Consider the following 26,161-nt stretch of genomic DNA (forward strand, 5'->3'; position numbering starts at 1 on the left):
CCCAAAGTGTTCAATGCTCTGCTCTCCTAGCTTATGTCAAGTTCTATGTCTCTTAAAAAAATCAACTTCTGGATTCAAAATTAATGTGGAAATAACTTTGACTTTGGAATGCAATAAACTAGTCAGTGTGCAACAATAGTGGTGGTAAGAAAGGAATTGATGGTTGAGGACAAGATTTATTGGAAACAATGCTATCGTTTTAGATAGTGGATCCCATTATGGGACATGGATGTTTGAAGATGGTCTATAGATTGGAGAGAAAGGTGGATGGAAAAGTTTCTGGATTCTCTTGTGCTTTAGGAGAGTGTATAGCAGGTCTAGGAATGAGCTAAAAGCTTAGGCTGGAGTGGGAGAAGCTGAAGTTTTGGGCAGATGTGAGAAGCAGGTGAAAAGTGTGAGGCCAGGAAACTAAAGGAAAGATGGATTTAATTGGCGGATATCAGCTGAGGAGGGTACTTGCGTGTTTGAGAAGAAGGCCTTCGTTTTCGTGGAAGGAAAAAGATTGTGAGAGGGTCAGCTGGTCTGTAAGTCCTTACATTACAGATCTCTGGCAGCGCCATGGGTGGTCTTTGGGAGTACCGGGAAGCCACTCTGGGTGGTGGCTAGTGGGGGTTGGGCGGCTCCTCAAAGGGACTCGCATCTCCGTCGCGGGAAACCAACGGCGCAGTGGCAAAAACATCCTTCAGCACGCAGCCCTTCCCGGCGCAGCGCTCCAGGGGACCAGGCCCTTGCGCGTCATCCCCGCTCCGGCGCAGGCGCCTTTAACTCTCTAGTTCTTCCCTCCTCTTAGAAACCCTCTCGCATCCCGGTGGCGGCAATAGCCAATGAGAGAGGAACGGTAGGCACATGGACCAATGGGCGGTGGTGACAGTGCAGGGTGTGGTTGCCAGGGGGCGGGGCCCGGCTGCCTGCCAGTCTTGCCAGCCTAGCAGCGGCGTCTACGAGTCTGGATGTGATTGCCACTTACTTAGCAGCGGGTGATGGAGGCGTCGCGCTATGGACGTGGACCCAGTGGGGATAGGTAAGAGATGGATTGTGGCTAGTCCCTTCGCGAGCGAGGCGGGGAGACGAAGTGAGAAAGTGGATGTCCTGTCCGGGATGTCTGAGGGGAGAAGGCGGTGGGCTCCTCTCTGGGAAGCGATCTCTCTCCCTACTCCCTGGGACAGGACCCCTTTTAAAGTGAGCAGAAGAGCGCGGCGACTCGGCAGCTTTGCCCATCAGCAGAGGCTCCTCCCCGCCTTGGGAAACTCTTGGAGTTTTCGTTCCGAGCTCTCATTGCTCTGGAGGGCCTCAGTTTCCCCTTATTTAAAATGTATTAGCCCTGCTCTTCACGCACTGCCTGGTAGTTTAATAACTGAGATTGGATACATCCTCTGCTTTCCGAGGATGTCGAAGCAGAAGGTTGTGAGTAATACTGGATACTTTGCACTAATGCTGAAGCTTTTGCTAGGCAGTGCTGAATTCTGGAACAGTTGTTCCAGGGCTGAAAATACAAAACTCGTTTTCTTCTGTCTGCTTTCTAGCAGTTATCTCTTACTCGGGATTTTCTGTCTTTTTATAAACGTACCATACCCGTTGTTTGTGCCCCTCTTTCTTTCTCTTTCGTAACTTCGGCCTCCGCCAGAGGGAGAGCCTGGAAAATAAAACGATCTGAAATCTCAGCCTGCCAATTTCTTGTTAGCCAGATTAATGAAAAGTTAATGGGGATCGGTGTGAAATCATTAGCTTAAAACTTGACATTGTCTGAGGATTTAAATCATACACACACCATCTGCTTTTTAAAAAATTATTATTCCATTACTACTGCGAATAAAGATTTGGCACGTAAAGATTCAGGCTGCTTTATTATTTTTTTCGTTTTTATTTGTTTATTTATTTAGTCTGTTTTTTACTAGAATAAATTTAAACAATTCTAAACCATTTTTAAAAATTGTCACTAGAGAGGTGTTGGGGTAGAGAACACTCCTTCCTCCTTCATCAGGTTCTATTTATGTGATAGTGGCACTCTCAAAATGTGTTTACAACACTTTTTTTTTCCAAGTGGAGAGAAAAATAATCCACACTTACAAGTATAAATATGGGAATGCTAGGATGAGGTAAAGGTAATATTCAGCTTCTGTGGTTGAGTTCAGATGGTACTTGTTTAATTGTGGACACTCAATAAATCTTAGTTGAGTTTTAAAGCTATAAATTTCATAGTTATCAGATGTTTGATATGACTCACAATTTTTGGGAAAAAAGTAATTAACTTTGAAATTGGCATCTGGAGGCAAATGGCTATAATTTATTGGAACTGAAGTTTGAGATTTAAATGAAGATAAACATTTCTTTTCTTTTTTTTCTTCCCCAAAACACAAGCTCTTTAATTTTAAAAATTGAAATAAAAAAAGAAAAATAAATTAAAGAAAATTGACATCAAAGGGGAGTGTGTGAGTCACCAAATATTTCTCTTGCGGTAGGTAATGTTAGTGCAGCTTTTCAGTTTAACTTCTTTGTTGCTAAGAGGGAGTGAAGTTTATCTCTTGCTGTGTTAGTTTCAAGTTGTGTCTTTAAAGTTTTTGATGAAATACATTGATAGAGTCTTTGATATTAATGTACCTGAGAAGTTAGGATTTAGGGGATAAGTATTTGATTACTGAATCGTTATATAGACATTGCTTTTTTTCTTTCTGGTTTATTTGAGTAGACAGAGGGAGATACCTGAAATCTCTGAACTGTAATCCATCTGCCTTGATCTCTGATAATGAGCCTATATATAGCCTTTATCTTATGCCCTTGTGATTGTAAAAACTTTGTGGCTGACCCTCACTTGTACTCATTTTATCCGGTTTTTTGACTCTAAAATCTTGTGATCACTAACCCTCACGTTTATTATTGAAGGGTCTTGGGTCAGCCCAGAATGCATGCACCCCAAATCTAAAGTTATCTTGATAACCGAAGCTGGCTCTGACCTAAATGGGCCTGCCTGAATGCATAGTAGCTTGTATTTTAACTTGTAAATCACCTGTACCTCATTGTAATATTAAAATTCATGCCCATCATTATATTAAGGCCACAATTTTCTTACATATGTTCTTTCACTAAACGTGTAATGAGTCTGCACATTGTCCTGAAACCTGCCTATCTTTTCATACTATAAAACTGTCAGAATTACTGCAGTTCAGGGAGACAGATTTGGGGTGGATAGGTCATCTGATCTCCTGCGTCGTACCTAGCAACATTTTTTTTCTCTCTTTGAAACCCGTGTCTTAGGAATTGTCTATTGAACGCATACGGCAGAGAGTGTACCACCTTTGTTTAGTAACATTAATACCTTTCGATGTGAAGATGATATCTGCCTTTCAAATTTCCTGTGATTTTTTTCTTCTTTGACTTATGTGACTGTTTTAACATAAGACAGATTTATTTTCAACAAAGTAGAAATATTAACAGTAAACTTTAAATGTTTTTCTTGTATCTCAAATGTTTAGTGAAAATTGGAGATAGAATTTGAAGTAGCACTCTGAGGACCTTTGTTGAAGCTGGGCATTTGTATTATAGAATTTCTGGAGAGGATAGGGATTGGCTAGGGAGAGAACTTTTTTTTTTCAGGGAGTATTATTTTATTAAATCATGCACATTATGTGTGTTAGGGAAGTTGGTTTAATCTGTATTAGAGATTAAACTAACTTGAGCTCTATCTGGCCTTTGTGATAAATAATTTGTGATACAGAATTGAAGGTATGGTGAGAGACTTCCCAGTGTGATCTTGTGATCCAGACTTGGGTCGGAAAATCCTGCTCTGTGGTTTAAACAATACATCAGGATTTCTCTTTACAAATATGAAAAGCAGTAGTGGCCTGAAGTTATGTCCTGGTTAGTCTTATTATCTGCTCCCATGCCTTTTTTTTTTTTTTTTTTTTAGTGTCTCACCAGATCACTGAGTAGTTACAAACAGATTACCCAGTGTTTAAAATACTAAAAAAAAAGTGGTATTTGACTATTGTATGTTTGGCAAACTTCAACAGCTACAGTAAAGAGCTAATAACATCTCACATGCATACGTTTATCCAAATGTGAAGGCTACATACAGAGCTAGAAAGGAAAGAGTAATCCTCATAATAAATGCCTTTTCTTCCAAAGTCCCTCTGTTCCAGGCTGCACAAGCAGAAGGACTCAGACTTTTCTGGGGAGGCTTTTTAGCTTTAATTTCTGGGTTCTCTTATATTTTATTTCCTGTGGAAACTCTACTGTTTTCCCTGCATTTGTGCTCATTGAAAAAAATTAATTAATTACCCAGAGGAAAAGTATGCTGGAATTACTCAGAGAAGGAGTTGAGGCTGCCTTATTTCTCTTCATGTGAGGGTCTTAAGACAAGGCAGGGGACTTGATAACTCCTTTAGTTACCCCCAGCTGCTCCAGAGCAGTTCCACAGTGGAATTGTCAAGGCTTCTTTCAAACTGGAATTTCCTGTGGTCTGCTTTTACTTTCTTTCCTCTGAGTCAACTCACTGTAATAAGCTCTATATACTACTAAATCTGTTCTGCCTCATCAGACATTCTTAGTGCTAGTAATAATGAAAACTGCAAATTTTTCCTAGTCTGGTTAAAGCTTGAATGTATTTATGTCTGAGAGAAGGCACACTATCCACGTGCTGAACCCAGTGCAGTCTATTAACTCCCTTCATGCTTGATGGGAGTCTTGACAGTGAGGATTGTCATATCTGTCGTTTTGCCTTAAAACTTCTGTGAAGACATTAAGGATTTACATTGTATTGTCTAGGTCACCAGTACCTGTGGAAGACCACACTCCTGAAATGGATTATAGTAATTTTTCGTCATTTGTAAGTTGTTAGTTTTAGTTTTCACATATAGCGTTATGGAGAGGGAAGACTTTCATCAGGTCCCTGAGTCGGTTTCAGCCTTTTCACTATCTAGCAATGTGAGCTTCATCAGGTCATTTTGCTTCTTTGGCTTCAGTCTTCTTATTTGGGAAATGGGGTCTTCCAAAATATTCTCTGTATTAAAAACAATCTACTGATACTCTTTTCCCATTTTTAAAATTTGATGATTTTGATCTTTAAGGTGGAATATGGTGACCTAAACTCTGATCTCTACTTTTTTTCATGGGCAAGATGTGTTTTTAGAACATGAACTATAATTTGTGCATATTTTATATTTTTCTTCTGTGATAACATATAGAAAACAAGACTGTGACAAGAAAACAAGGATTATTTTTTTGATAGTCTTCTGGAAAAAGAAAGCATTGCCATTTATCTTTACAGGAAGTCATTTCAATGAGTCTATAGTTCGTCTTTGATTCTGGGTTTTAGAATGTTATTTTGTTGTAGCAATTTGATATAGCAGGTAAGATAGAGGCAAAAGTAGGAGGAAGGTTTGGCTGAGTAAAGTTCTTATGCTGTGTCTTTGTAGGATGCAGAATTCTTGGTTGGCAGTTTTTTCCTTTCAGTACTTTAAATATGACTTATTTTTTAATGGTTTCTTTACAAAACAGTCTTATTGATTGACATAGAAGTGGATAATTTGATGTTTTGACGTATGAAACCACCACTACAGTAGATATAATGAACATACCCATCATCCCCAAAGGTTGCCTTGTCAGCCTTGGTAATCCCTTCATCCCAACTCCTCACACCCAGTTCAAGGTAACCACTGATCTGCTTTCAGCCACTATATACTGGCTTGCGTTTCCTAGCATTTTATATAAATGAAATCATACAGTAGGCACTCTCTTGTCTGGCTTCTATCAGCCAGCATAACTGTTTGAGCCCAGGAATTAAACCCAGGTCTCCCGCATGGCAGGCAAGCAAGCATCCTACCCCTGAACCACCTATTCACCCCATGTACATTCCTTTTTAATGCTGAGTAATGGTTCATTGTATAATTAAACCACAGTTAATTTACCTATTTATGAACATTTGAGTTGTTTCTAGATTTTGGCTTTTAAGAATAAAAGTGCTATGAGCGTTTGTATACAGGCCTCTGTATGGGCATATACTTTCATTTCTTTTGGAGTGAAATGTCTGAATCATGTGCTAGGTATATATTTAACTTATTAAGAAACTGCTAAATTATTTTCCAAAGTGGTTATACAGTTCCACCAACAATGTAAGAGTTCCTGGTTCTCTACTTCCTTGTCACCACTTAGTATAGTCAGTCTTTTTAATTTTAACCATTCCACTTGGTATGAGAGATAATCTTTTTGTGTCTTTTTTTTTTTTTTTTACTTTTTTATTGTGTAATATAAAATATATACAAAGCAAAGAAAGAGAAAAGCAATAGTTTTCAAAGCACTCTTCAACAAGTAGTTACAGGACTGATTCCAGAGTTTGTCATGGGCTACCATACCATCCTCACTTTTCTTGTGGTCTTAGTTTGCATTTCCCTGATAACTAATGATGTTGAGCATCTTTTCATGTGCTTGATTGTCATCGGTATATCTTCTGTGATGAAGTGTCAAAGTAGTTTTTCCATTTTTAATGTTTGTTTTCTTATTATTGAATTTTTTTTTCTTCTTCCTCACTACTGCTTTTTTTTTTATTAATTAAAAAAAGAATTAACAAAACAATTAGAAATCATTCTAATCTACATGTACAATCAGTAATTCTTAATAACATCACATAGTTGCATATTCATCATTTCTTAGTACATTTGCATCGATTTAGAAAAAGAAATAAAAAGACAACAGAATAAGAATTAAAACAATAATAGAAAGAAAAAAAAACAAAAAAAAAGAAAAACAAAAAACCTATACCTCACATGCGGCTTCATTCAGTGTTTTAACATAATTGCATTACAATTGGGTAGTATTGTGCTGTCCATTTCTGAGTTTTTATATCCAGTCCCGTTGTACAGTCTGTATCCCTTCATCTCCAATTATCCCTTCTCTTTTTTTTTTTTTTTAATTAACGGAAAAAAAGAAATTAACCCAACATTTAGAGATCATACCATTCTACATATGCAATCAGTAATTCTTAACATCATCACATAGATGCATGATCATCATTTCTTAGTACATTTGCATTGGTTTAGAAGAACTAGCAACATAACCGAAAAAGATATAGAATGTTAATATAGAGAAAAAAATAAAAGTAATAATAGTAAAATCAAAACAAAACAAAACAAAACAAAACAAAAACCTATAGCTCAGATGCAGCTTCATTCAGTGTTTTAACATGATTACTTTACAATTAGGTATTATTGTGCTGTCCATTTTTGAGTTTTTGTATCTAGTCCTGTTGCACAGTCTGTATCCCTTCAGCTTCAATTACCCATTGTCTTACCCTGTTTCTAACTCCTGCTGAACTCTGTTACCAATGACATATTTCAAGTTTATTCTCGAATGTCCGTTCACATCAGTGGGACCATACAGTATTTGTCCTTTAGTTTTTGGCTGGATTCACTCAGCATAATATTCTCTAGGTCCATCCATGTTATTACATGCTTCATAAGTTTATCCTGTCTTAAAGCTGCATAATATTCCATTGCATGTATATACCACAGTTTGTTTAGCCACTCTTCTGTTGATGGAGATTTTGGCTGTTTCCATCTCTTTGCAATTGTAAATAATGCTGCTATAAACATTGGTGTGCAAATGTCCGTTTGTGTCTTTGCCCTTAAGTCCTTTGAGTAGATACCTAGCAATGGTATTGCTGGGTTGTATGGCAATTCTATATTCAGCTTTTTGAGGAACCGCCAAACTGCCTTCCACAGTGGTTGCACCCTTTGACATTCCCACCAACAGTGGATAAGTGTGCCTCTTTCTCCGCATCCTCTCCAGCACTTGTCATTTTCTGTTTTGTTGATAATGGCCATTCTGGTGGGTGTGAGATGATATCTCATTGTGGTTTTGATTTGCATTTCTCTAATGGCCAGGGACATTGAGCATCTCTTCATGTGCCTCTTGGCCATCCGTATTTCCTCCTCTGAGAGGTGTCTGTTCAAGTCTTTTTCCCATTTTGTAATTGGGTTGGCTGTCTTTTTGTTGTTGAGATGAACAATCTCTTTATAAATTCTGGATACTAGACCTTTATCTGATATATCATTTCCAAATATTGTCTCCCATTGTGAAGGCTGTCTTTCTACTTTCTTGATGAAGTTCTTTGATGCACAAAAGTGTTTAATTTTGAGGAGTTCCCATTTATTTATTTCCTTCTTCAGTGCTCTTGCTTTAGGTTTAAGGTCCATAAAACCGCCTCCAGTTGTAAGATCCATAAGATATCTCCCAACATTTTCCTCTAACTGTTTTATGGTCTTAGACCTAATGTTTAGATCTTTGATCCATTTTGAGTTAACTTTTGTATAGGGTGTGAGAGATGGGTCTTCTTTCATTCTTTTGCATATGGATATCCAGTTCTCTAGGCACCATTTATTGAAGAGACTGCTCTGTCCCAGGTGAGTTGGCTTGACTGCCTTATGAAAGATCAAATGTCCATAGATGAGAGGGTCTATATCTGAGCACTCTATTCGATTCCATTGGTCGATATATCTATCTTTATGCCAATACCATGCTGTTTTGACCACTGTGGCTTCATAATATGCCTTAAAGTCAGGCAGCGCGAGACCTCCAGCTTCGTTTTTTTTCCTCAAGATGTTTTTAGCAATTCGGGGCACCCTGCCCTTCCAGATAAATTTGCTTATTGGTTTTTCTATTTCTGAAAAATAAGTTGTTGGGATTTTGATTGGTATTGCATTGAATCTGTAAATCAATTTAGGTAGGATTGACATCTTAACTATATTTAGTCTTCCAATCCATGAACACGGTATGCCCTTCCATCTATTTAGGTCTTCTGTGATTTCTTTTAGCAGTTTTTTGTAGTTTTCTTTATATAGGTTTTTTGTCTCTTTAGTTAAATTTATTCCTAGGTATTTTATTCTTTTAGTTGCAATTGTAAATGGGATTCGTTTCTTGATTTCCCCCTCAGCTTGTTCATTACTAGTGTATAGAAATGCTACAGATTTTTGAATGTTGATCTTGTAACCTGCTACTTTGCTGTACTCATTTATTAGCTCTAGTAGTTTTGTTGTGGATTTTTCCGGGTTTTCGACGTATAGTATCATATCGTCTGCAAACAGTGATAGTTTTACTTCTTCCTTTCCAATTTTGATGCCTTGTATTTCTTTTTCTTGTCTAATTGCTCTGGCTAGAACCTCCAACACAATGTTGAATAATAGTGGTGATAGTGGACATCCTTGTCTTGTTCCTGATCTTAGGGGGAAAGTTTTCAATTTTTCCCCATTGAGGATGATATTAGCTGTGGGTTTTTCATATATTCCCTCTATCATTTTAAGGAAGTTCCCTTGTATTCCTATCCTTTGAAGTGTTTTCAACAGGAAAGGATGTTGAATCTTGTCAAATGCCTTCTCTGCATCAATTGAGATGATCATGTGATTTTTCTGCTTTGATTTGTTGATATGGTGTATTACATTAATTGATTTTCTTATGTTGAACCATCCTTGCATACCTGGATGAATCCTACTTGGTCATGATGTATAATTCTTTTAATGTGTTGTTGGATATGATTTGCTAGAATTTTATTGAGGATTTTTGCATCTGTATTCATTAGAGAGATTGGTCTGTAGTTTTCTTTTTTTGTAATATCTTTGCCTGGTTTTGGTATGAGGGTGATGTTGGCTTCATAGAATGAATTAGGTAGTTTTCCCTCCACTTCGATTTTTTCGAAGAGTTTGAAGAGAATTGGTACTAATTCTTTCTGGAACGTTTGGTAGAATTCACATGTGAAGCCATCTGGTCCTGGACTTTTCTTTTTAGGAAGCTTTTGAATGACTTATTCAATTTCTTTACTTGTGATTGGTTTGTTGAGGTCATCTATGTCTTCTTGACTCAAAGTTGGTTGTTCATGTCTTTCCAGGAACCCATCCATTTCCTCTAAATTGTTGTATTTATTAGCGTAAAGTTGTTCATAGTATCCTGTTATTACCTCCTTTATTTCTGTGAGGTCAGTAGTTATGTCTCCTCTTCCATTTCTGATCTTATTTATTTGCATCCTCTCTCTTCTTCTTTTTGTCAATCTTGATAGGGGCCCATCAATCTTATTGATTTTCTCATAGAACCAACTTCTGGTCTTATTGATTTTCTCTACTGTTTTCATATTTCAATTTCATTTATTTCTGCTCTGATCTTTGTTATTTCTTTCCTTTTGCTTGCTTTGGGATTAGTTTGCTGTTCTTTCTCCAGTTCTTCCAATTGAACAGTTAATTCCTGCATTTTTGCCTTTTCTTCTTTTCTGATATAGGCATTTAGGGCAATAAATTTCCCTCTTAGCACTGCCTTTGCTGCATCCCATAAGTTTTGATATGTTGTGTTTTCATTTTCATTTGCCTCGAGGTATTTACTAATTTCTCTTGCAATTTCTTCTTTGACCCACTCGTTGTTTAAGAGTGTGTTGTTGAGCCTCCAGGTATTTGTGAATTTTCTGGCATTCTGCCTATTATTGATTTCCAACTTCATTCCTTTATGATCCGAGAAAGTGTTGTGTATGATTTCAATCTTTTTAAATTTGTTAAGACTTGCTTTGTGACCCAGCATATGGTCTATCTTTGAGAATGATCCATGAGCACTTGATAAAAAGGTGTATCCTGCTGTTGTGGGATGTAATGTCCTATAAATGTCTGTTAAGTCTAGCTCATTTATAGTAATATTCAGATTCTCTATTTCTTTATTGATCCTCTGTCTAGATGTTCTGTCCATTGATGAGAGTGGGGAATTGAAGTCTCCAACTATTATGGTATTTGTGTCTATTTCCCTTTTCAGTGTTTGCAGTGTATTCCTCACGTATTTTGGAGCATTCTGGTTCGGTGCATAAATATTTATGATTGTTATGTCTTCTTGTTTAATTGTTCCTTTTATTAGTATATAGTGTCCTTCTTTGTCTCTTTTAACTGTTTTACATTTGAAGTCTAACTTGTTGGATATTAGTATAGCCACTCCTGCTATTTTCTGGTTGTTATTTGCATGAAATATCTTTTCCCAACCTTTCACTTTCAACCTATGTTTATCTTTGGGTCTAAGATGTGTTTCCTGTAGACAGCATATAGAAGGATCCTGTTTTTTAATCCATTCTTCCAATCTATGTCTTTTGATTGGGGAATTCAGTCCATTAACATTTAGTGTTATTACTGTTTGGATAATATTTTCCTCTGCCATTTTGCCTTTTGTATTATATATATATCATATCTGACTTTCCTTCTTTCTACACTCTTCTCCATACCTCTCTCTTCTGTCTTTTTGGTTCTGACTCTAGTGCTCCCTTTAGTATTTCTTGCAGAGCTGGTCTCTTTTTTTTTTAAAGAGAGGGAGGAAAGGAAGGAAAGACAGAGAAGGAAGGAAGGATGGAAGGAAGGAAGGGAGGAAGAAAGGGAAACATTTTTAAACATTTTCTTGTTTTATTATATTTTGTTTGTTTGTTTGTTTTTTACATGGGCTGGGGCCGGGAATCGAACCGGGGTCCTCCGGCACGGCAGGCAAGCACTCTTGCCCGCTGAGCCACCGCGGCCCGCCCAGAGCTGGTCTCTTGGTCACAAATTCTCTCAGTGACTTTTTGTCTGAGAATGTTTTAATTTCTCCCTCATTTTTGAAGGACAATTTTGCTGGATATAGGAGTCTTGGTTGGCAGTTTTTCTCTTTTAGTAATTTAAATATATCATCCCACTGTCTTCTAGCCTCCATGGTTTCTGCTGAGAAATCTACACATAGTCTTATTGGGTTTCCCTTGTATGTGATGGATTGTTTTTCTCTTGCTGCTTTCAAGATCCTCTCTTTCTCTTTGACCTCTGACATTCTAACTATTAAGTGTCTTGGAGAACGCCTATTTGGGTCTAATCTCTTTGGGGTGCGCTGCACTTCTTGGATCTGTAATTTTAGGTCTTTCATAAGAGTTGGGAAATTTTCAGTGAAAATTTCTTCCATTAGTTTTTCTCCTCCTTTTCCCTTCTCTTCTCCTTCTGGGACACCCACAACACGTATATTTGTGCGGTTCATATTGTCCTTGAGTTCCCTGATACCCTGTTCAAATTTTTCCATTCTTTTCCCGATAGTTTCTGTTTGTTTTTGGAATTCAGATGTTCCATCCTCCAAATCACTAATTCTATCTTCTGTCTCTTTGAATCTATCATTGTAGGTATCCATTGTTTTTTCTATCTTTTCTACTTTGTCCTTCACTTCCATAAGTCTGTGATTTGCTTTTTCAGTTTTTCTATTTCTTCTTTATGTTCAGCCCATGTCTTCTTCATGTCCTCCCTCAATTTATCGATTTCGTTTTTGAAGAGGTTTTCCATTTCTGTTCGTATATTTAGCATTAGTTGTCTCAGCTCCTGTATCTCATTTGAACTATTGGTTTGTTCCTTTGACTGGGCCATATTTTCAATTATTTGAGCGTGATCCGTTATCTTCTATTGGCGTCTGCGCATTTAGACAGTTTTCCCTGGGTATTGGATCCAAAAGTTTGGAAGATTTTTCTGTGAAATCTCTGGGTTCTGTTTTTCTCATCCTGCCCAGTAGGTGGCGCTCGTGGCACACGTTTGTCTGCGGGTCCCACCAGTAAAAGGTGCTGTGGGACCTTAAACTTTGGAAAACTCTTGCCGTCCTGGAGGTTCGCTAGCCGAAGCGGCTTGAGCCGGCCCGGGGTCCGAACGCAGGGAGGGTTGCTGGTCGCCGCAGCCAGGGAAAGAGCCCGTCCGAATTTCCTAGTCGGCCCTGGGCAACAAGCGTGGCGGGAGGGCGCCAGCGGCAGCGGCCCGCCCGAGAGAGTGCACGTTCCCCGGGAGTCACGGGTTTGGAAGGGGCCTCCCCCACCCGTCACCGTTCTCCGCGGCCTGGGGGTTTCCGATCCAATTCTCTCAGTTGGTCCGGGGGCTGCGCGTGGTGTGGGCGCCAGCCGCCTTGGTTTCAGGGGACCGCCTCTCCAATTCTCCCAGCCGGCCCGGGAAGGGGGAAGGGAGTAACTCCGGCCGCTTGCCACCCCGCCCGGTAAGGCCCGCGCGCCTCGGCGATCTCACCCGAGCTGCTTCTCTCAGCCAGCCAGCCATTCCAGGATGGGGTACGCTGTCTTTTTTATCTCTGTTGTGGCTTTGGGCGCTTTCTGTATCGTTTCTACTCCCCTAGTAGGTGTCCTGGAGAAGAAACTAAGATTCGCGCGTCTTACTAAGCCGCCATCTTCCAGGAAGTCCAGTTATTATTGAATTTTGAGAGTTCTTTATTTATTCAAGGTATAAACCCTTTATCAAATACATGTTTTGTAAATATTTTCTTCCAATCTGGCTCATCTTTTCATTCTTTTAACAATTTCTTTTGGATAGCAGAAATTTTTTATTTTGATGACTAAAATATGTCATTTGTTCCTTTTGTGATTCTTTTTGATGTCTGTGCCGACTTGAAAGGATTATATACCCTAGAAAATCCATGTTTTAACCCTGATCCATTTTATGGAAGCAGCCGTTTCTTTTAATCCCTATTCAGTACTTTAGGTTGGAAACTTGATTTGATTGTTTCCATGGAGGTGTAACTTGCCCAACTGTGGGTATCAACCTTTGATGAGGGGAATGTGACTCCACCTATTCCAGGTGGGTGTGGAGTAGTTTGCTGGAATCCTTTTAAAAAGGAAACATTTTGGAGAGAAAGAGCCACGAGAGAGAGCCGTGAGAACCATGAAATCCCACACAGTCAGACATCTTTGGAGATGAAGAAGGAAAATGCCCCTGGGAGAGCTTCATGAGACAGGAAGCCTGGAGAGAAGGCCAGCAGACATCACCGTGTTTGCCATGTGCCTTTCCAGTTGAGAGAGAAACCCTGAACGTCTTTGGCCTTTCTTGAGTGAAGGTAACCTATTGTTGGTGCCTTAATTTGGATATTTAAAAAAATTTTTTTTTACATGGGCAGGCACCGGGAATTGAACCCGGGTCCTCGGGCCTGGCAGGCAAGCATTCTTACCTGCTGAGCCACCGTGGCCCGCCTGTGGATATTTTTTAATAGACTTGCTTTAATTTGGACATTTCCATGGCCTTAGAACTGTAAACTAGCAACTTATTAAATTCTGCTTTTTAAAAGCCATTCTGTTTCTGGTATACTGCAGTCCAGCAGCTAGAAAACTAGAACAGTGTCATATCTAGAAAATCTTTGCCTAACCCAAGATCACAATGGTTTTCTTCCAGAAGTGTTTATGGTTTTAGGTTTTACATTTAGGTCTATGACCAATTTTGAGTTAATCTTTATGTATATTGTGAGGTATATATCAAAGTGTTTTTTACTTTTTGTTCTGTTTTTACATGTGAATATCCAGTCATTCCAGCACCATTTGTCAAACAAACTGTTGTGCCTTCGTCAATAATTATTTGTTCATATATGTGTGGGTTCATTTTTAGACTCTCAATTACCACTGCCTTGGTTATCACAGCCTTATAATATATAACATTAGTCCTCCAATTTGCTCTTCTTTTACAAAGTTGTTTTGCCTGTTTGTAGAAGAAGTTGTTTTGACTGATCCAGGTCTTTTGTCTTTCATATGAACTTTAGAAGCATTTTATCAATTTCTACCCCCAAAATCCAAAAACCTGAGATTTGGATTGGTATGACACTGAATCTTTAGATCCATTTAGGGAAAGTTGACCACTTAACAATGTTGAGTCTTCCAACCCATGAACATGATATATATGTCTCCATTTATTAAGGTCTTCTTTCATTTCTCTCAGTAATGTTTTGTAGCTTTAATTGTAAGGGTATTTTTCATCTTTTAGAAGGTTTATTCCTATTTCATATTTCTAATGCTATTTTGCATGCTACTTAAAAATTTCAATTTGATTGCTTATTTGCTTATATATAAAAATATAATTTTGTATATTGATCTTATATCCTGCAAACTTGCTAGACTCATTTATTTCTAGTAGATTTTTTGCACTTTGTATCATATTTTCTATATAGAAGATCATAGAGCAATACTGTGATATAACTGTGAGTAAAGGCAGTTTCACCTTTTCCTTTCTAATCTGTCAATCTATGTCTTTTGATTGGAGAATTCAGTCCATTAACATTAAGTGTTATTACTGTTTGGATAATATTTTCCTCTACCATTTTGCCTTTTGTATTATATATATCATATCTGATTTTCCTTCTTTCTACACTCTTCTCCATACTTCTCTCTTCTGTCTTTTCGTTTCGGACTCTAGTGCTCCCTTTAGTATTTCTTGCAGAGCTGGTCTCTTGGTCACAAATTCTCTCAGTGACTTTTTGTCTGAGAATGTTTTAATTTCTCCCTCATTTTTGAAGGACAATTTTGCTGGATATAGGAGTCTTGGTTGGCAGTTTTTCTCTTTTAGTAATTTAAATATATCATCCCACTGTCTTCTAGCCTCCATGGTTTCTGCTGAGAAATCTACACATAGTCTTATTGGGTTTCCCTTGTATGTGATGGATTGTTTTTCTCTTGCTGCTTTCAAGATCCTCTCTTTCTCTTTGACCTCTGACATTCTAACTAGTAAGTGTCTTGGAGAATGCTTATTTGGGTCTAATCTCTTTGGGGTGCGCTGCACTTCTTGGATCTGTAATTTTAGGTCTTTCATAAGAGTTGGGAAATTTTCAGTGATAATTTCTTCCATTAATTTTTCTCCTCCTTTTCCCTTCTCTTCTTCTTCTGGGACACCCACAACACGTATATTTGTGCGGTTCATATTGTCCTTGAGTTCCCTGATACCCTGTTCAAATTTTTCCATTCTTTTCCCGATAGTTTCTGTTTCTTTTTGGAATTCAGATGTTCCATCCTCCAAATCACTAATTCTATCTTCTGTCTCTTTGAATCTATCATTGTAGTTATCCATTGTTTTTTCCATCTTTTCTACTTTGTCCTTCACTTCCATAACTTCTGTGATTTGTTTTTTCAGTTTTTCTATTTCTTCTTTATGTTCAGCCCATGTCTTCTTCATGTCCTCCCTCAATTTATCGATTTCGTTTTTGAAGAGGTTTTCCATTTCTGTTTGTATATTCAGCATTAGTTGTCTCAGCTCCTGTATCTCATTTGAACTATTGGTTTGTTCCTTTGACTGGGCCATATTTTCAATTTTTTGAGCATGATCTGTTATCTTCTGCTGGCGTCTGCGCATTTAGACAGATTTCCCTGGGTGTTCGACCCCACAGGTTGGAAGATTTTTCTGTGAAATCTCTGGGTTCTGTTTTTCTTATCCTGCCCAGTAGGTGGCGCTCGTGGCACACATTTGTCTGCGGGTCCCACCAGTAAAAGGTGCTGTGGGTCCTTTAACTTTGGAAAACTCTCGCCGTCAGGGAGGTTCACTAGCCGAAGCGGCTTGGAAGAGTGCCAGCCAGCCCGGGGTCCGAACGCGGGGAGGGTCGCTGGCCGCCGCAGCCCGGGAAAGCGCCCGTCCGAATTTCCTAGTCGGCCCGGGGCGCCAAGCGTGGCGGGAGGGCGCCAGCCGCAGTGGCCCACCCGGGAGAGTGCACGTTCCCGGGGAGTCACGGGTTTGGAAGGGGCCCCCCCCCCGTCACCGTTCTCCGTGGCCTGGGGATTTCTGATCCAATTCTCTCAGTTGGTCCGGGGGGCCGCGCGTGGTGTGGACGCCAGCCGCCACGGTTTGAGGGGACCGCCTGTCCAATTCTCCCAGCTGGCCCGGGAAGGGGGAAGGGAGTGACTCCGTCCGCTTGCCGCCCCGCCCGGTGAAGCCCGCGCCCCTCGGCGATCTCACCAGAGCGGGTTCTCTCAGCCAGCCAGCCGTTCCAGGATAGGGTATCTTTTTTATCTGTCTTTTTTATCTCTGTTGTGGCTTTGGGAGCTGTTCTGTATCGTTTCTACTCCCCTAGTAGCTGTCCTGGAGGAGAAACTAAGATCCGCGCGTCTTACTAAGCCGCCATCTTCTCCGGAAGTCCTTCCTTTCTAATCTGGATACCTTTTTTGTTGTTGTTGATTGGTTGCACTGGTTAGAATTTCCAGTTCAATGCTGAGTCGAAATGTTGAGTGAATGTCCTTGTCTTATTTCTGATCTCAGAGGACAAGCATTCAGCCTTTCACCATTAAGTCTGATGTTAGCTATAAGTTTTTTCTATCTTTATATATGAAAAATATACAGGAAGTATGATTCTGTTTCTACTTTGCTGAGAGTTTTTCTTGGAAATGTATATTAAATTTTGTCAAGTGCTTTTTCTGTGTGGATTGAGATGATCATACCATTTTTGTTTTTTAGCTTATTTGTATTATGGATTATATTAACTGATTGTTGAATATTAAAACAATCTTTTCCTGGGATAAACCCCAGTTGGTCATGAAGTATTTCCTTTGTGTATGTGTGTGTGTGCGTGTTTTAACATTTTTGAAAAATCTTCACACACATACAGTCGATACATGGTATACAATCAGTGACTCACAGTATCATCACATAGGTGCATATTCATCACCATGATCTAAATATGACTTATTGCCACCATAGTTTTGATAAGAAAGTGGCACTTAGTCTTATTGAAACTCCCTTGTACATATGGGTTGCTTCTCTCTTGCAGCTTTCAGAATTTATTCTTTGTGCTTTGGCATTTAATGGTTGATTTTAATGAGCCTTTGTATATGGATCTATTTGAATTTATCTTGTTTGGAGTTAGTTGAGTGTCTTGGATGTGTATTTTTATGTCTTTCATTAAGATTGTGAAGTTTTCAGCCATTATTTCTTTGAATATTCTCTCTACCCCTTTCTTCTCCTTCTGGGACTCCTGTAATGCACATATTAGTATGCTTGATGGTGTCCCAGAGGTCTCTCAAGGCACTCTTCACTTTTCTTCATTCTTTTTTCATTCTGCTCTTCAGACTGTATAATTTCACTTGTCTGATCTTCAAGTTCACTGATTCTTTTTTCTGCCAGCTCCAATCTGCTGTTGAACCCCTCTAGGGAATTTTTTTATTTCTATTACTGTGGTCTTCAGATCTAGTTGTTCTGTTTGGTTCCTTTTTATGATCCTTCTTTCTCTCTATCACAATTCTCTTTTGTTTATCATTTTCCTGATTTCCTTTAGTTCTTTGTCCTTTAGCTCTTTGAGCATATTTAGGACCTGGTTTTTTTAAAAGTCTTTGTCTGGTATGTCTAAAATCTGGTCTTCCTCATGGATGGTTACCAGTACTTTCTCTTGCTCTTTTGCAACATTTCCTATTTTCTTGTACGCCTAGTAACTTTTTTTGTTGTACACTGGACATTTTACTATTTTAATGTGTTATCTCTGGAATTTAGTCAACTGAGGTATCTGTTCCGTAGGCTTGTATCCAGCTATTGTTATGACAGAGATTTCCGTGAATGCCAGGAACAAAGAAAAAACACTTTTCCCAGTCTTTGCAGATTGGTCTCTAAAGAACAGCCTGAGGTCAAAGTGTAGAGTTCTCCCCAAACTTTTTTGTGCATACATCTTGATGTGACTTGCACATGTAGCTCTAAAAATTCCCCCATCCACATAGATTCAAATGTCCCCTTCCCCAACGTCATTCTTCCAGATCTAGATGCCATGCTGCATGTTCCAAAGTTGGCACCCCTTTGCCCAAGGTAGCTATGACTTGACCACTCTCCCATAGCACTTCAGCCACCCTGCAATCTACCTTTATACACAGAGCAAGCTCAAAGATGGTGAGCCTGTTCTGATTCTGGCTTTCAGGCTGCCACCAGACTAATTGGCACAAACACTTGTACCCCGATATGGCACAAGGTTTACTCTGCTCCCTCTGGAACTGGGACCAGGGACCTGCACTGTGGGTCTGAGCTGGCTCCATGCTGAGCCAGGAATGGGCTAAGGGAAGGGCCAATAAGGGTGTCACAAAGTTTACCTACCATTTTTAAGTTGATTTGGTGCTCACCCAGTTACTACAATTCTGTCTTCCATAGCTCTGAGAAAAATGGTTCTGCCTGTTTGTTTTTTTCTTTCTTTGTTATTAGAGATGTTGTAGGTTTTCAGAAAAAATCATACATAAATTATAGAGTTGGTTCCGCCTGTTTGTGCTTGTTGTTTGAAGCTTCTGTGGGGGGATGTAGCCCTGGAGTATCTTACTCTGTCTTCTTGGTGTTGTCCCCCAACTTGGAGGCAGTGTTTTTGCAAGGGGAAGATCTGCTAAGAAAAAAATGATCAATATTAATTGCTTACATCTATGTATCCCCTGCAGCCTTTAAGGCTTTCACATATATGCTCTCTTTCAGCTTATAGCTCTGTGAATAAAGCAGGGCAGGTGTCATTATCTTCATTTTCTAGGTAGGGAAATAAAGGTTGAGAAAGTTGGTGATATAGTTAAGGTCACATGATGAGTAAGTGATGTCACCAGGCTCTTGACTTTTAGTCTCCTCTGTTTTTCTCACATATTATCAGAACATCTACTCCAGGTATTCTGGATACCATTTGTGCAAATAAATGATAACTGATTAAGTAATAATAATAAACTGATTACTTTCTAATTTTTAGGTTGAGTGTTTGAAGTCAGACATTTTAGCAGAGTACAAATTAGTATTAATGTCATCCACTGGACAGGGAATGAAAATATTGATTTGGTACTTTAATACGAAATTAGCGTGCTTTCACCTTTATACTAGAAAGAGAAGGAAAATAGATAACAGTCCTATAAAGAGAAAATGTAATCCCTGAGGAAGGGAGAAACAGGCAAAAGAGGGAATGAACTTAGGTTCTGAGTAATGTTTATTTTTGAATCTATGAGCAATAAATGGATTCTTTAACTTCTGGATCAAATTATACATTTTAACTAACCTTTCTATTTGGTCCACTCAAAAGAATGCTTTTTAAAAAAATTTTTATTGAGAAATATCCACACATTTACAGTCCAGACATATTGTACAATCAGTGGCTTGCAGTATCATCACATAGTTGTGTATTCTTCACCATTATCATTTTTAAACATTTGCATCACTCCAGAAAAAGAAATGAAAAGAAAATAAAAAGAACTCATATATCCCATGTCCTTTACCCCTCCCTCTCATTGACCTACAGCATTTTGATCTGCTCAATTTTTACCCTTTATCTACCCTTATTATTTATTTTTTGTATTTATTTATTTATTTATTTTACTCATCTGTCTATACCCTGGATAAAAGGAGCACCAGACACAAGGTTTTCACAATCACATAGTCACATTGTAAAAGCTATATACAGTCTTCTTCAAGAATCAAGGCTACTGGAACACAGTTCAACAGCTTCAGGTACTTCTCTCTAGCTACTCCAATACACCGTAAACTAAAAAGGAATATCTATATAACACATAAAAATAACCTCCAGGATAATCTATTGACTTTGTTTGAAATCTCTCAGCTACTGAGACTTTATATTGTCTCATTTCTCAGAAGAATGCTTTTTTATTTTGCTATGTGGGATACAGAAAATGAAGAGGGCTTCACTTTAAAATTATTTTCCTTGCTAAATTATTTGGAGCCAGACAAATGCTCAATTCAGTTGCCAGCCTTTTCTTCTCATTACCTCCTTTTCCCCAAGCAGTTTTCCCTGCTTTCTGTTCATGTCTTTACTAAATGAGCCTTTTGGGAAATGGATTTCCATTCCTAAAGCTTCAATTAAGTTAGTGCCAGGTTGAGGCAGTCTTTCAAGCAGAAGACAGGGAAGCCTAGAATATTAACATTTCTCCTCAGATGATGAAGGATAGATTTCACAAAAGTCTTTTCCGGAAGTTCTAATCTGATCTTTTTTTTTTAAAAAAACCCTTTGATTGTAGTAACATATATACAACTCAGAATTTCCAATTTTAACCATTTTCAAGTGTACAATTCAGTAATATTAATTACATTCACAATAGTGTGCTACTCTCACCAATATCCATTACCCCAACTTGTTCATCACCTCAGACAGAAACTCTATACCCATTAACTCTGTACCCTCTAACCGCCTCCCCATACCCCCCTCCCCATTCTAGTCTTAATGTGCCTTTTCTCAAAAACAATATTTTGTTCTAACCAGATGTGTTCTTCGTGTCTCAGTTATGTGCAAAAATGTGGCCCTAAAATATTGGCATTTAGAGTTTGGACAGCTTTGCCCGTTACCTGAAATTGTTATAAGTTTGAATGCAGTGAATCTGCTGACTTTTTTCCTATATACACTATAGGCAACTCCCAAGGGCTGCTTCAGAATCATTTCACTGGCTTGAAAGTTTTCTGTGTTCTAAAATTAGCACATTAGCTGGTATCTTGACCAAAAATATTCTCTACTGACTTATTGGAATATAATAGTGAAATTCTAGACTCTCTTCTGACCATTAAAAATATATATTTTTAGCGTGCTGAGGTAGATAAAGAGTCAGACTTATAATTTCTAGCTCCTTTACTAATCAGCTGTGTGACCTGGGGCAAAAGGCTTTATTTCTGAATGTCAGATATGCCATCTATAAAATGGGGCTATAAAACTTCCTTTAAGGGTCTAAATGGGGCTATAATACTTCTTTTAAAGGTCTAATGTAGAATTAGAGGAGATCATATGTAAGGTATTTAACATATATTCCGGTCCATAGTAGTACATGTTCAGAAAGTGGGACTGTACTGCAACTGTGATGTGACAATTTATTTTAACAGAATACTTCAATGTCAATATTTTGTATGTGTAAGATTTAATACAGGGGAATCCTAGAAGTTGTTTCCAACTCAGAAAGATGAGTTCATAAGAGATGTTTTTTTAAAAATTCTAATATGGTGAAAACATTGTGAAGACTAGATTAAGGTGTGTCTTAAAGTCATCAGTAGGGCAAAAATCGTATATAGTAATAGCAGTAGTTGCCATTTCTTAGGTGCTTATTATGAGCTAAATCTTGTTTAATCCTCACAATAACCATACAAATTAATTGTCATTCTCCTCGATTTGTATATAAATAAACTCAAGCTTCCATGAAGTTATGTTGTATTGAAAACTATGCTCTAACCGTATACCCAGCTAAATAGGGAATGCAGCCCCTAGATTTGAATGCAAATGTGCTAAGCCAGGGATTGGCAAACCTTTTCTGTAAAAGATCCGGTAGCAAGTATTTTAGGTTTTGTGGCCCACACAGTCTCTGTCCCAACTATTCAACTTTACTTGTGTAGTTCAAAGGCAGCCATAAATAATCCATAAAGGAATGAGCATGGTTATTTCAATAAGATTTCATTTATGGACACTGAAGTTGGAATTTCATATGACTTTTTTACATGCCACTAAATATTATTCTTTTAATTTTTTTTTAACCTTTTAATGTAAAAACTGTCCTTAGCTGGCAGGCAATACAGAAACAGGTGATGAGCCAAATTTGGCCAATGGGCTATGACTTGCTGCTGTCCCCTGTGCTAAGACAGAAGAAAAGAATGTTTCTTCCTGGGAGGTCATAGTTATTCATGTCATGAATTTTATTGTAAAAAGGGAATGAAGATTGTTTTTGCCTTAAAATAGAACCAGTTACATTATGGAGTAGAATGTAAAATTTGAATTGATTGTCAAAATAAAACTTGAAGTTCTAAAGATATATTGTTTCTGCAGATGGTCTCTTTGTGCTATACCTTCCTCTTTTCTCTGAATTTCATTTACAGCATAAAGTCACTGTCTTTAGCTGTTAGAGGCACTTTGATGGACATCTTGGTAAAGAACTGTCTACACTAACCCATATAATCTCAGTGTGCCAATAAAAGATTACTCGGTGCAAAATTATGATTTAAAGCCCATTTGCAGTCATTGCCCAGATATCCCTGAAGATTGAGAGAATGATCAGATGAGAGGGAAGAGGTATAACTGAGAAATTAGGGTTTAACATGACTTATTATATAGATATTTCTTTTTAGTTTCTAGTGTATTGGAATAGCCAGAAAGAAATACTTTGAAATCATTGAACTGTAATCCAATAACCTTGATCTTTGATAATGATTGTATATCTGTATAGCTTGTATCGTGTGACCATGTGTGTTAGTCAGATTCAGTTGTCAACTTGGCCAGGTGAGCATACCTAGTCTTGTTGCTGCGGACATAAGCCAATGGTATGTGAACCTCATCTGTGGCTAATTACATCTGCAGTCAGCTAGGAGGCGTGTCTGCTGTGATGAGTGACGTTTGACTTAATTGGCTGGTGTTTAAATGAGAGATTGCAACATAGTGCTGCTAAGCAGCTCGGCATTCCTCATCTCAGCATTTGCAGCTCAGCCCAGGCCTTTGGAGAAGTCACCCCGGGGAAAGTTGTTGGAACCCAGGGGCCTGGAGAGAAGACCAGCAGAGACCATCCTGTGCCTTCCATGAAAGAAAAGAGCCTCAGTGGAAAGTTAGCTGCCTTTCCTCTGAAGAACCAACAAAATAAATCCCCTTTTATTAAAAGCCAATCCGTCTCTGGTGTGTTGCATTCCGGCAGCTAGCAAACTAGAACACCATGCAATTGTAAAAACCTTGTGACTGACAGTCCTTTACCCAATGTATGGGCAGGTGAGTAATAAAAACATGGATGAAAAAAAATGGGTAGGGAATATGGGGAAAAATACTCCTACATAAACTATGGACAGTAGTCATAGTACTACTTTAATAATCTTTCAACAATTGTGACAAATATAATTACTGTTAAAAACAAAAAGTAGAGATGGCCATATCTTGAGACCCAGCCTCTCACCTTCCTCCCCAGACAACATGAGCTTCATTATTTGCTCCACTGCCTTCTCCACCAACTGTTGATCCCTGGGCTCCATCCAGTTGCCCAGCCCCTGCGTCTGGCTGGTCAGCAGCACAGCCAGCATCTATGCAGGCACCGGTGGCTTGTGCTCCCAGATCTCTGTGTCCCGCTCCTCCAGCTTCTAGGGTGGTTGGGGGCGGGGGGGGCAGGGTCCTGATTAGTGGGATGGCTGAGGGTCTGGTGGGAATAGAGGGCATCCAGGGCAAGAAGCAGAGCATGCAGGCCCTGAACAACTGCCTGGCCTCCTACCTAGACAGGGTGAGGAGCCTAGAAACAGAATTAGAAACTGGAGGGCAAAATTCTGGAACACCTGGAGAAGAAGGAACCCCAGGTAAGGGACTGGGGACACTACCTGAAGACCATTGAGGAATTGAGGGCTCAGATCTTTGAAAATTCTGTGGACGATGCCTGTATCCTTCTGCAGCTTGACAGTGCCCGACTGGTTGCTGATAACTTCAGAGCCAAATATGAGACTGAGTGGCCATGTGCAAATCTGTAGAGAACAACTTCCATGAGCTCTTGAGAGTCATTGATGAAACCAACATCATTCGGCTCCAGCTGGAGATGGAGATCGAGACTCTCAAGGAGGAGCTGCTCTTCATGAAGAAGAGCCCTGAGGACGGAGTAAAGGGCCTATAATCCCAGATTGTCAGCTCTGGGCTGACCATGGAGGTGGGTGCCCCAAGTCTCAGGATCTCAGCAAGATCATGGCAGACATCTGGGCCCAGTACAATGAGTTGGATCAGAAGACCTGAGAGGATCTGGACAAGTGCTGGTCTCAGCAGACTGAAGAGAGTGCCACAGTAGTCCCCTCTCAGTCCACTGAGATAGGAGATTCTGAAATTACACTCACAGAGCTGCGACATACAGTCCAGTCCTTGGAAATCCACCTGGATTCCGTGAGAAATCTGAAGGCCAGCTTGGAGAATAGTCTGCAGGAGGTGGAAACCTGCCATGTGCTGCTGCACCTGGAGTCAGAGCTGGCACAGACCTGGGCAGAGGAGCAGCGCCAGGCCCAAGAATACGAGGACCTGCTCAACATCAGTGTCAAGCTGAAGGCTGAAATAGCCACTTACTGCTGCCTGCTAAAAGATTGGAGGACTTCCGTCCGTCATGCCCTAGACAGCAGCAACTCCATGCAAACCATCCTCATGGTTCTGGGTGTAAGGCAGGCCCTGAACAACTGCCTGGCCTCCCACCTGGACAGGGTGAGGAGCCTAGAAGATCACTACTCGCAGGACCATGGATGGCAAAGTGGTACCTGAGACCAATAACACAAAGTTCTGAGGCATTGAGGCAGACACAAGATGCCCTTTGGGGAATAGGTGGTCAATAAAAACTTCTGCATCTTAAAAAAAAAAAAAGTAGAATTATAAAAAATGTGTGATCAATTGTAACAAATTTTACACACCAATGCAAATGGTGGTGGTGTGGTGGTATATGGGAATCCTGTATTTTGTGCATGATCTGTAAACCCTCAACTTATTTAATAAAAAAATTTTTAAAGAGCCTGTTTGCAGAAGGGGAGTGCATTGGTAGTTGGTTCTCTAAAATCACAGAAGTAAAATATGTGAATATGTGAGTTATGGGAAACTTTCCTATTCTACTACCCTCTGTGATTTACAGTTACTCTCTCTGTATAATTATTAATGCTCTTTCTTATTCTTAAAAAATGTCTGGTCTGAATATATATATATGTATATATTTATATATATATTTTTGACAATTTCCTTTTGAGGTAACTTGTTAACAAGGTGTGTTTATCCTTCTGGAATTCTTCTGTGCCTGTAGGCATCACACACATCCGGTTTTTTCTTACAAAACTATGTTTATATACTGAACATACAGTGAATCTTATTTTTCAACAACTTGATTGAGTTATAATTTACATACCATAAAACTCACCCATTTTTTTATTTTTAAATTTTTTTTTAAATATAGCAACAAACACAAACATCTTAACTTATGATCATTCCATTCTACATATATAATCAATTATTCACAATATCCTCACATAGTTGCATATTCATTATCATGATCATTTATTAGAACATTTGCATCAATTCAGAAAAAGAAATTAAAAAACAGAAAAAAATTCATACATACCACATCCTTACCCCCTTCCTTTTATTGATCACTAGCATTTCAATCTAAATTTATTATTATTATTATTATTTGGCTTTTAAAAGGAGGACTTTAATAAGTTGCTAGTTTACAGTTCTAAGGCCGAGAAAATGTCCCAATTACAACAAGTCTATACAAATGTCAGATCAAAGGCATCCATCCAGGGGAAGATACCTTGGTTCAAGAAGGCCAATGAAGTTCAGGGTTTCTCTCTCAAGTGAGAAGGCACATGGCAAACATAGTCAGGACTTCTCTCTCAGCTGGAAGGGCACATGGCGAACATGGCGTCATCTGCCACTTTCTCCCCTGGCTTCCAGTTTCTTGAAGCTCCCTGGTAGGCATTTTCCTTCTTCATCTCCAAAAGTTGCTGGCTCA

The 26,161-nt window shown here is 39.0% G+C and overlaps 1 protein-coding gene, 1 long non-coding RNA gene and 1 pseudogene across 3 annotated transcripts in view; 2 read left to right on the plus strand and 1 right to left on the minus strand.

The window, feature by feature from the left end:
• Window positions 1–903: 903 nt before the first annotated feature.
• The window catches only part of TULP3 (TUB like protein 3), a 135,812-nt gene continuing 110,554 nt past the window's right edge, over window positions 904–26,161 (plus strand). The window contains exon 1 of the mRNA XM_077169694.1: window positions 904–1,021. Within this exon, the coding sequence (XP_077025809.1) occupies window positions 981–1,021 (41 nt within the window). The 5' untranslated portion in view covers window positions 904–980. The remainder of the gene's footprint in view (window positions 1,022–26,161) is intronic.
• Window positions 16,646–25,337, plus strand: LOC143691351 (keratin, type I cytoskeletal 18 pseudogene; annotated as a pseudogene).
• Window positions 18,747–26,161, minus strand: part of LOC143691353 (uncharacterized) — a 46,509-nt gene continuing 39,094 nt past the window's right edge. Inside the window, exon 3 of one of the 2 annotated variants that reach the window (XR_013179476.1) lies at window positions 18,747–19,092. This is a non-coding gene — a long non-coding RNA (uncharacterized LOC143691353). Of the gene's footprint in view, window positions 19,096–26,161 lie in introns of both variants that reach the window. The other variant, XR_013179475.1, reaches the window with a different exon arrangement.

The sequence above is a fragment of the Tamandua tetradactyla genome, chromosome 7 (assembly GCF_023851605.1).
Source record: "Tamandua tetradactyla isolate mTamTet1 chromosome 7, mTamTet1.pri, whole genome shotgun sequence".
Classification (NCBI taxonomy): Eukaryota; Metazoa; Chordata; class Mammalia; order Pilosa; family Myrmecophagidae; genus Tamandua; species Tamandua tetradactyla.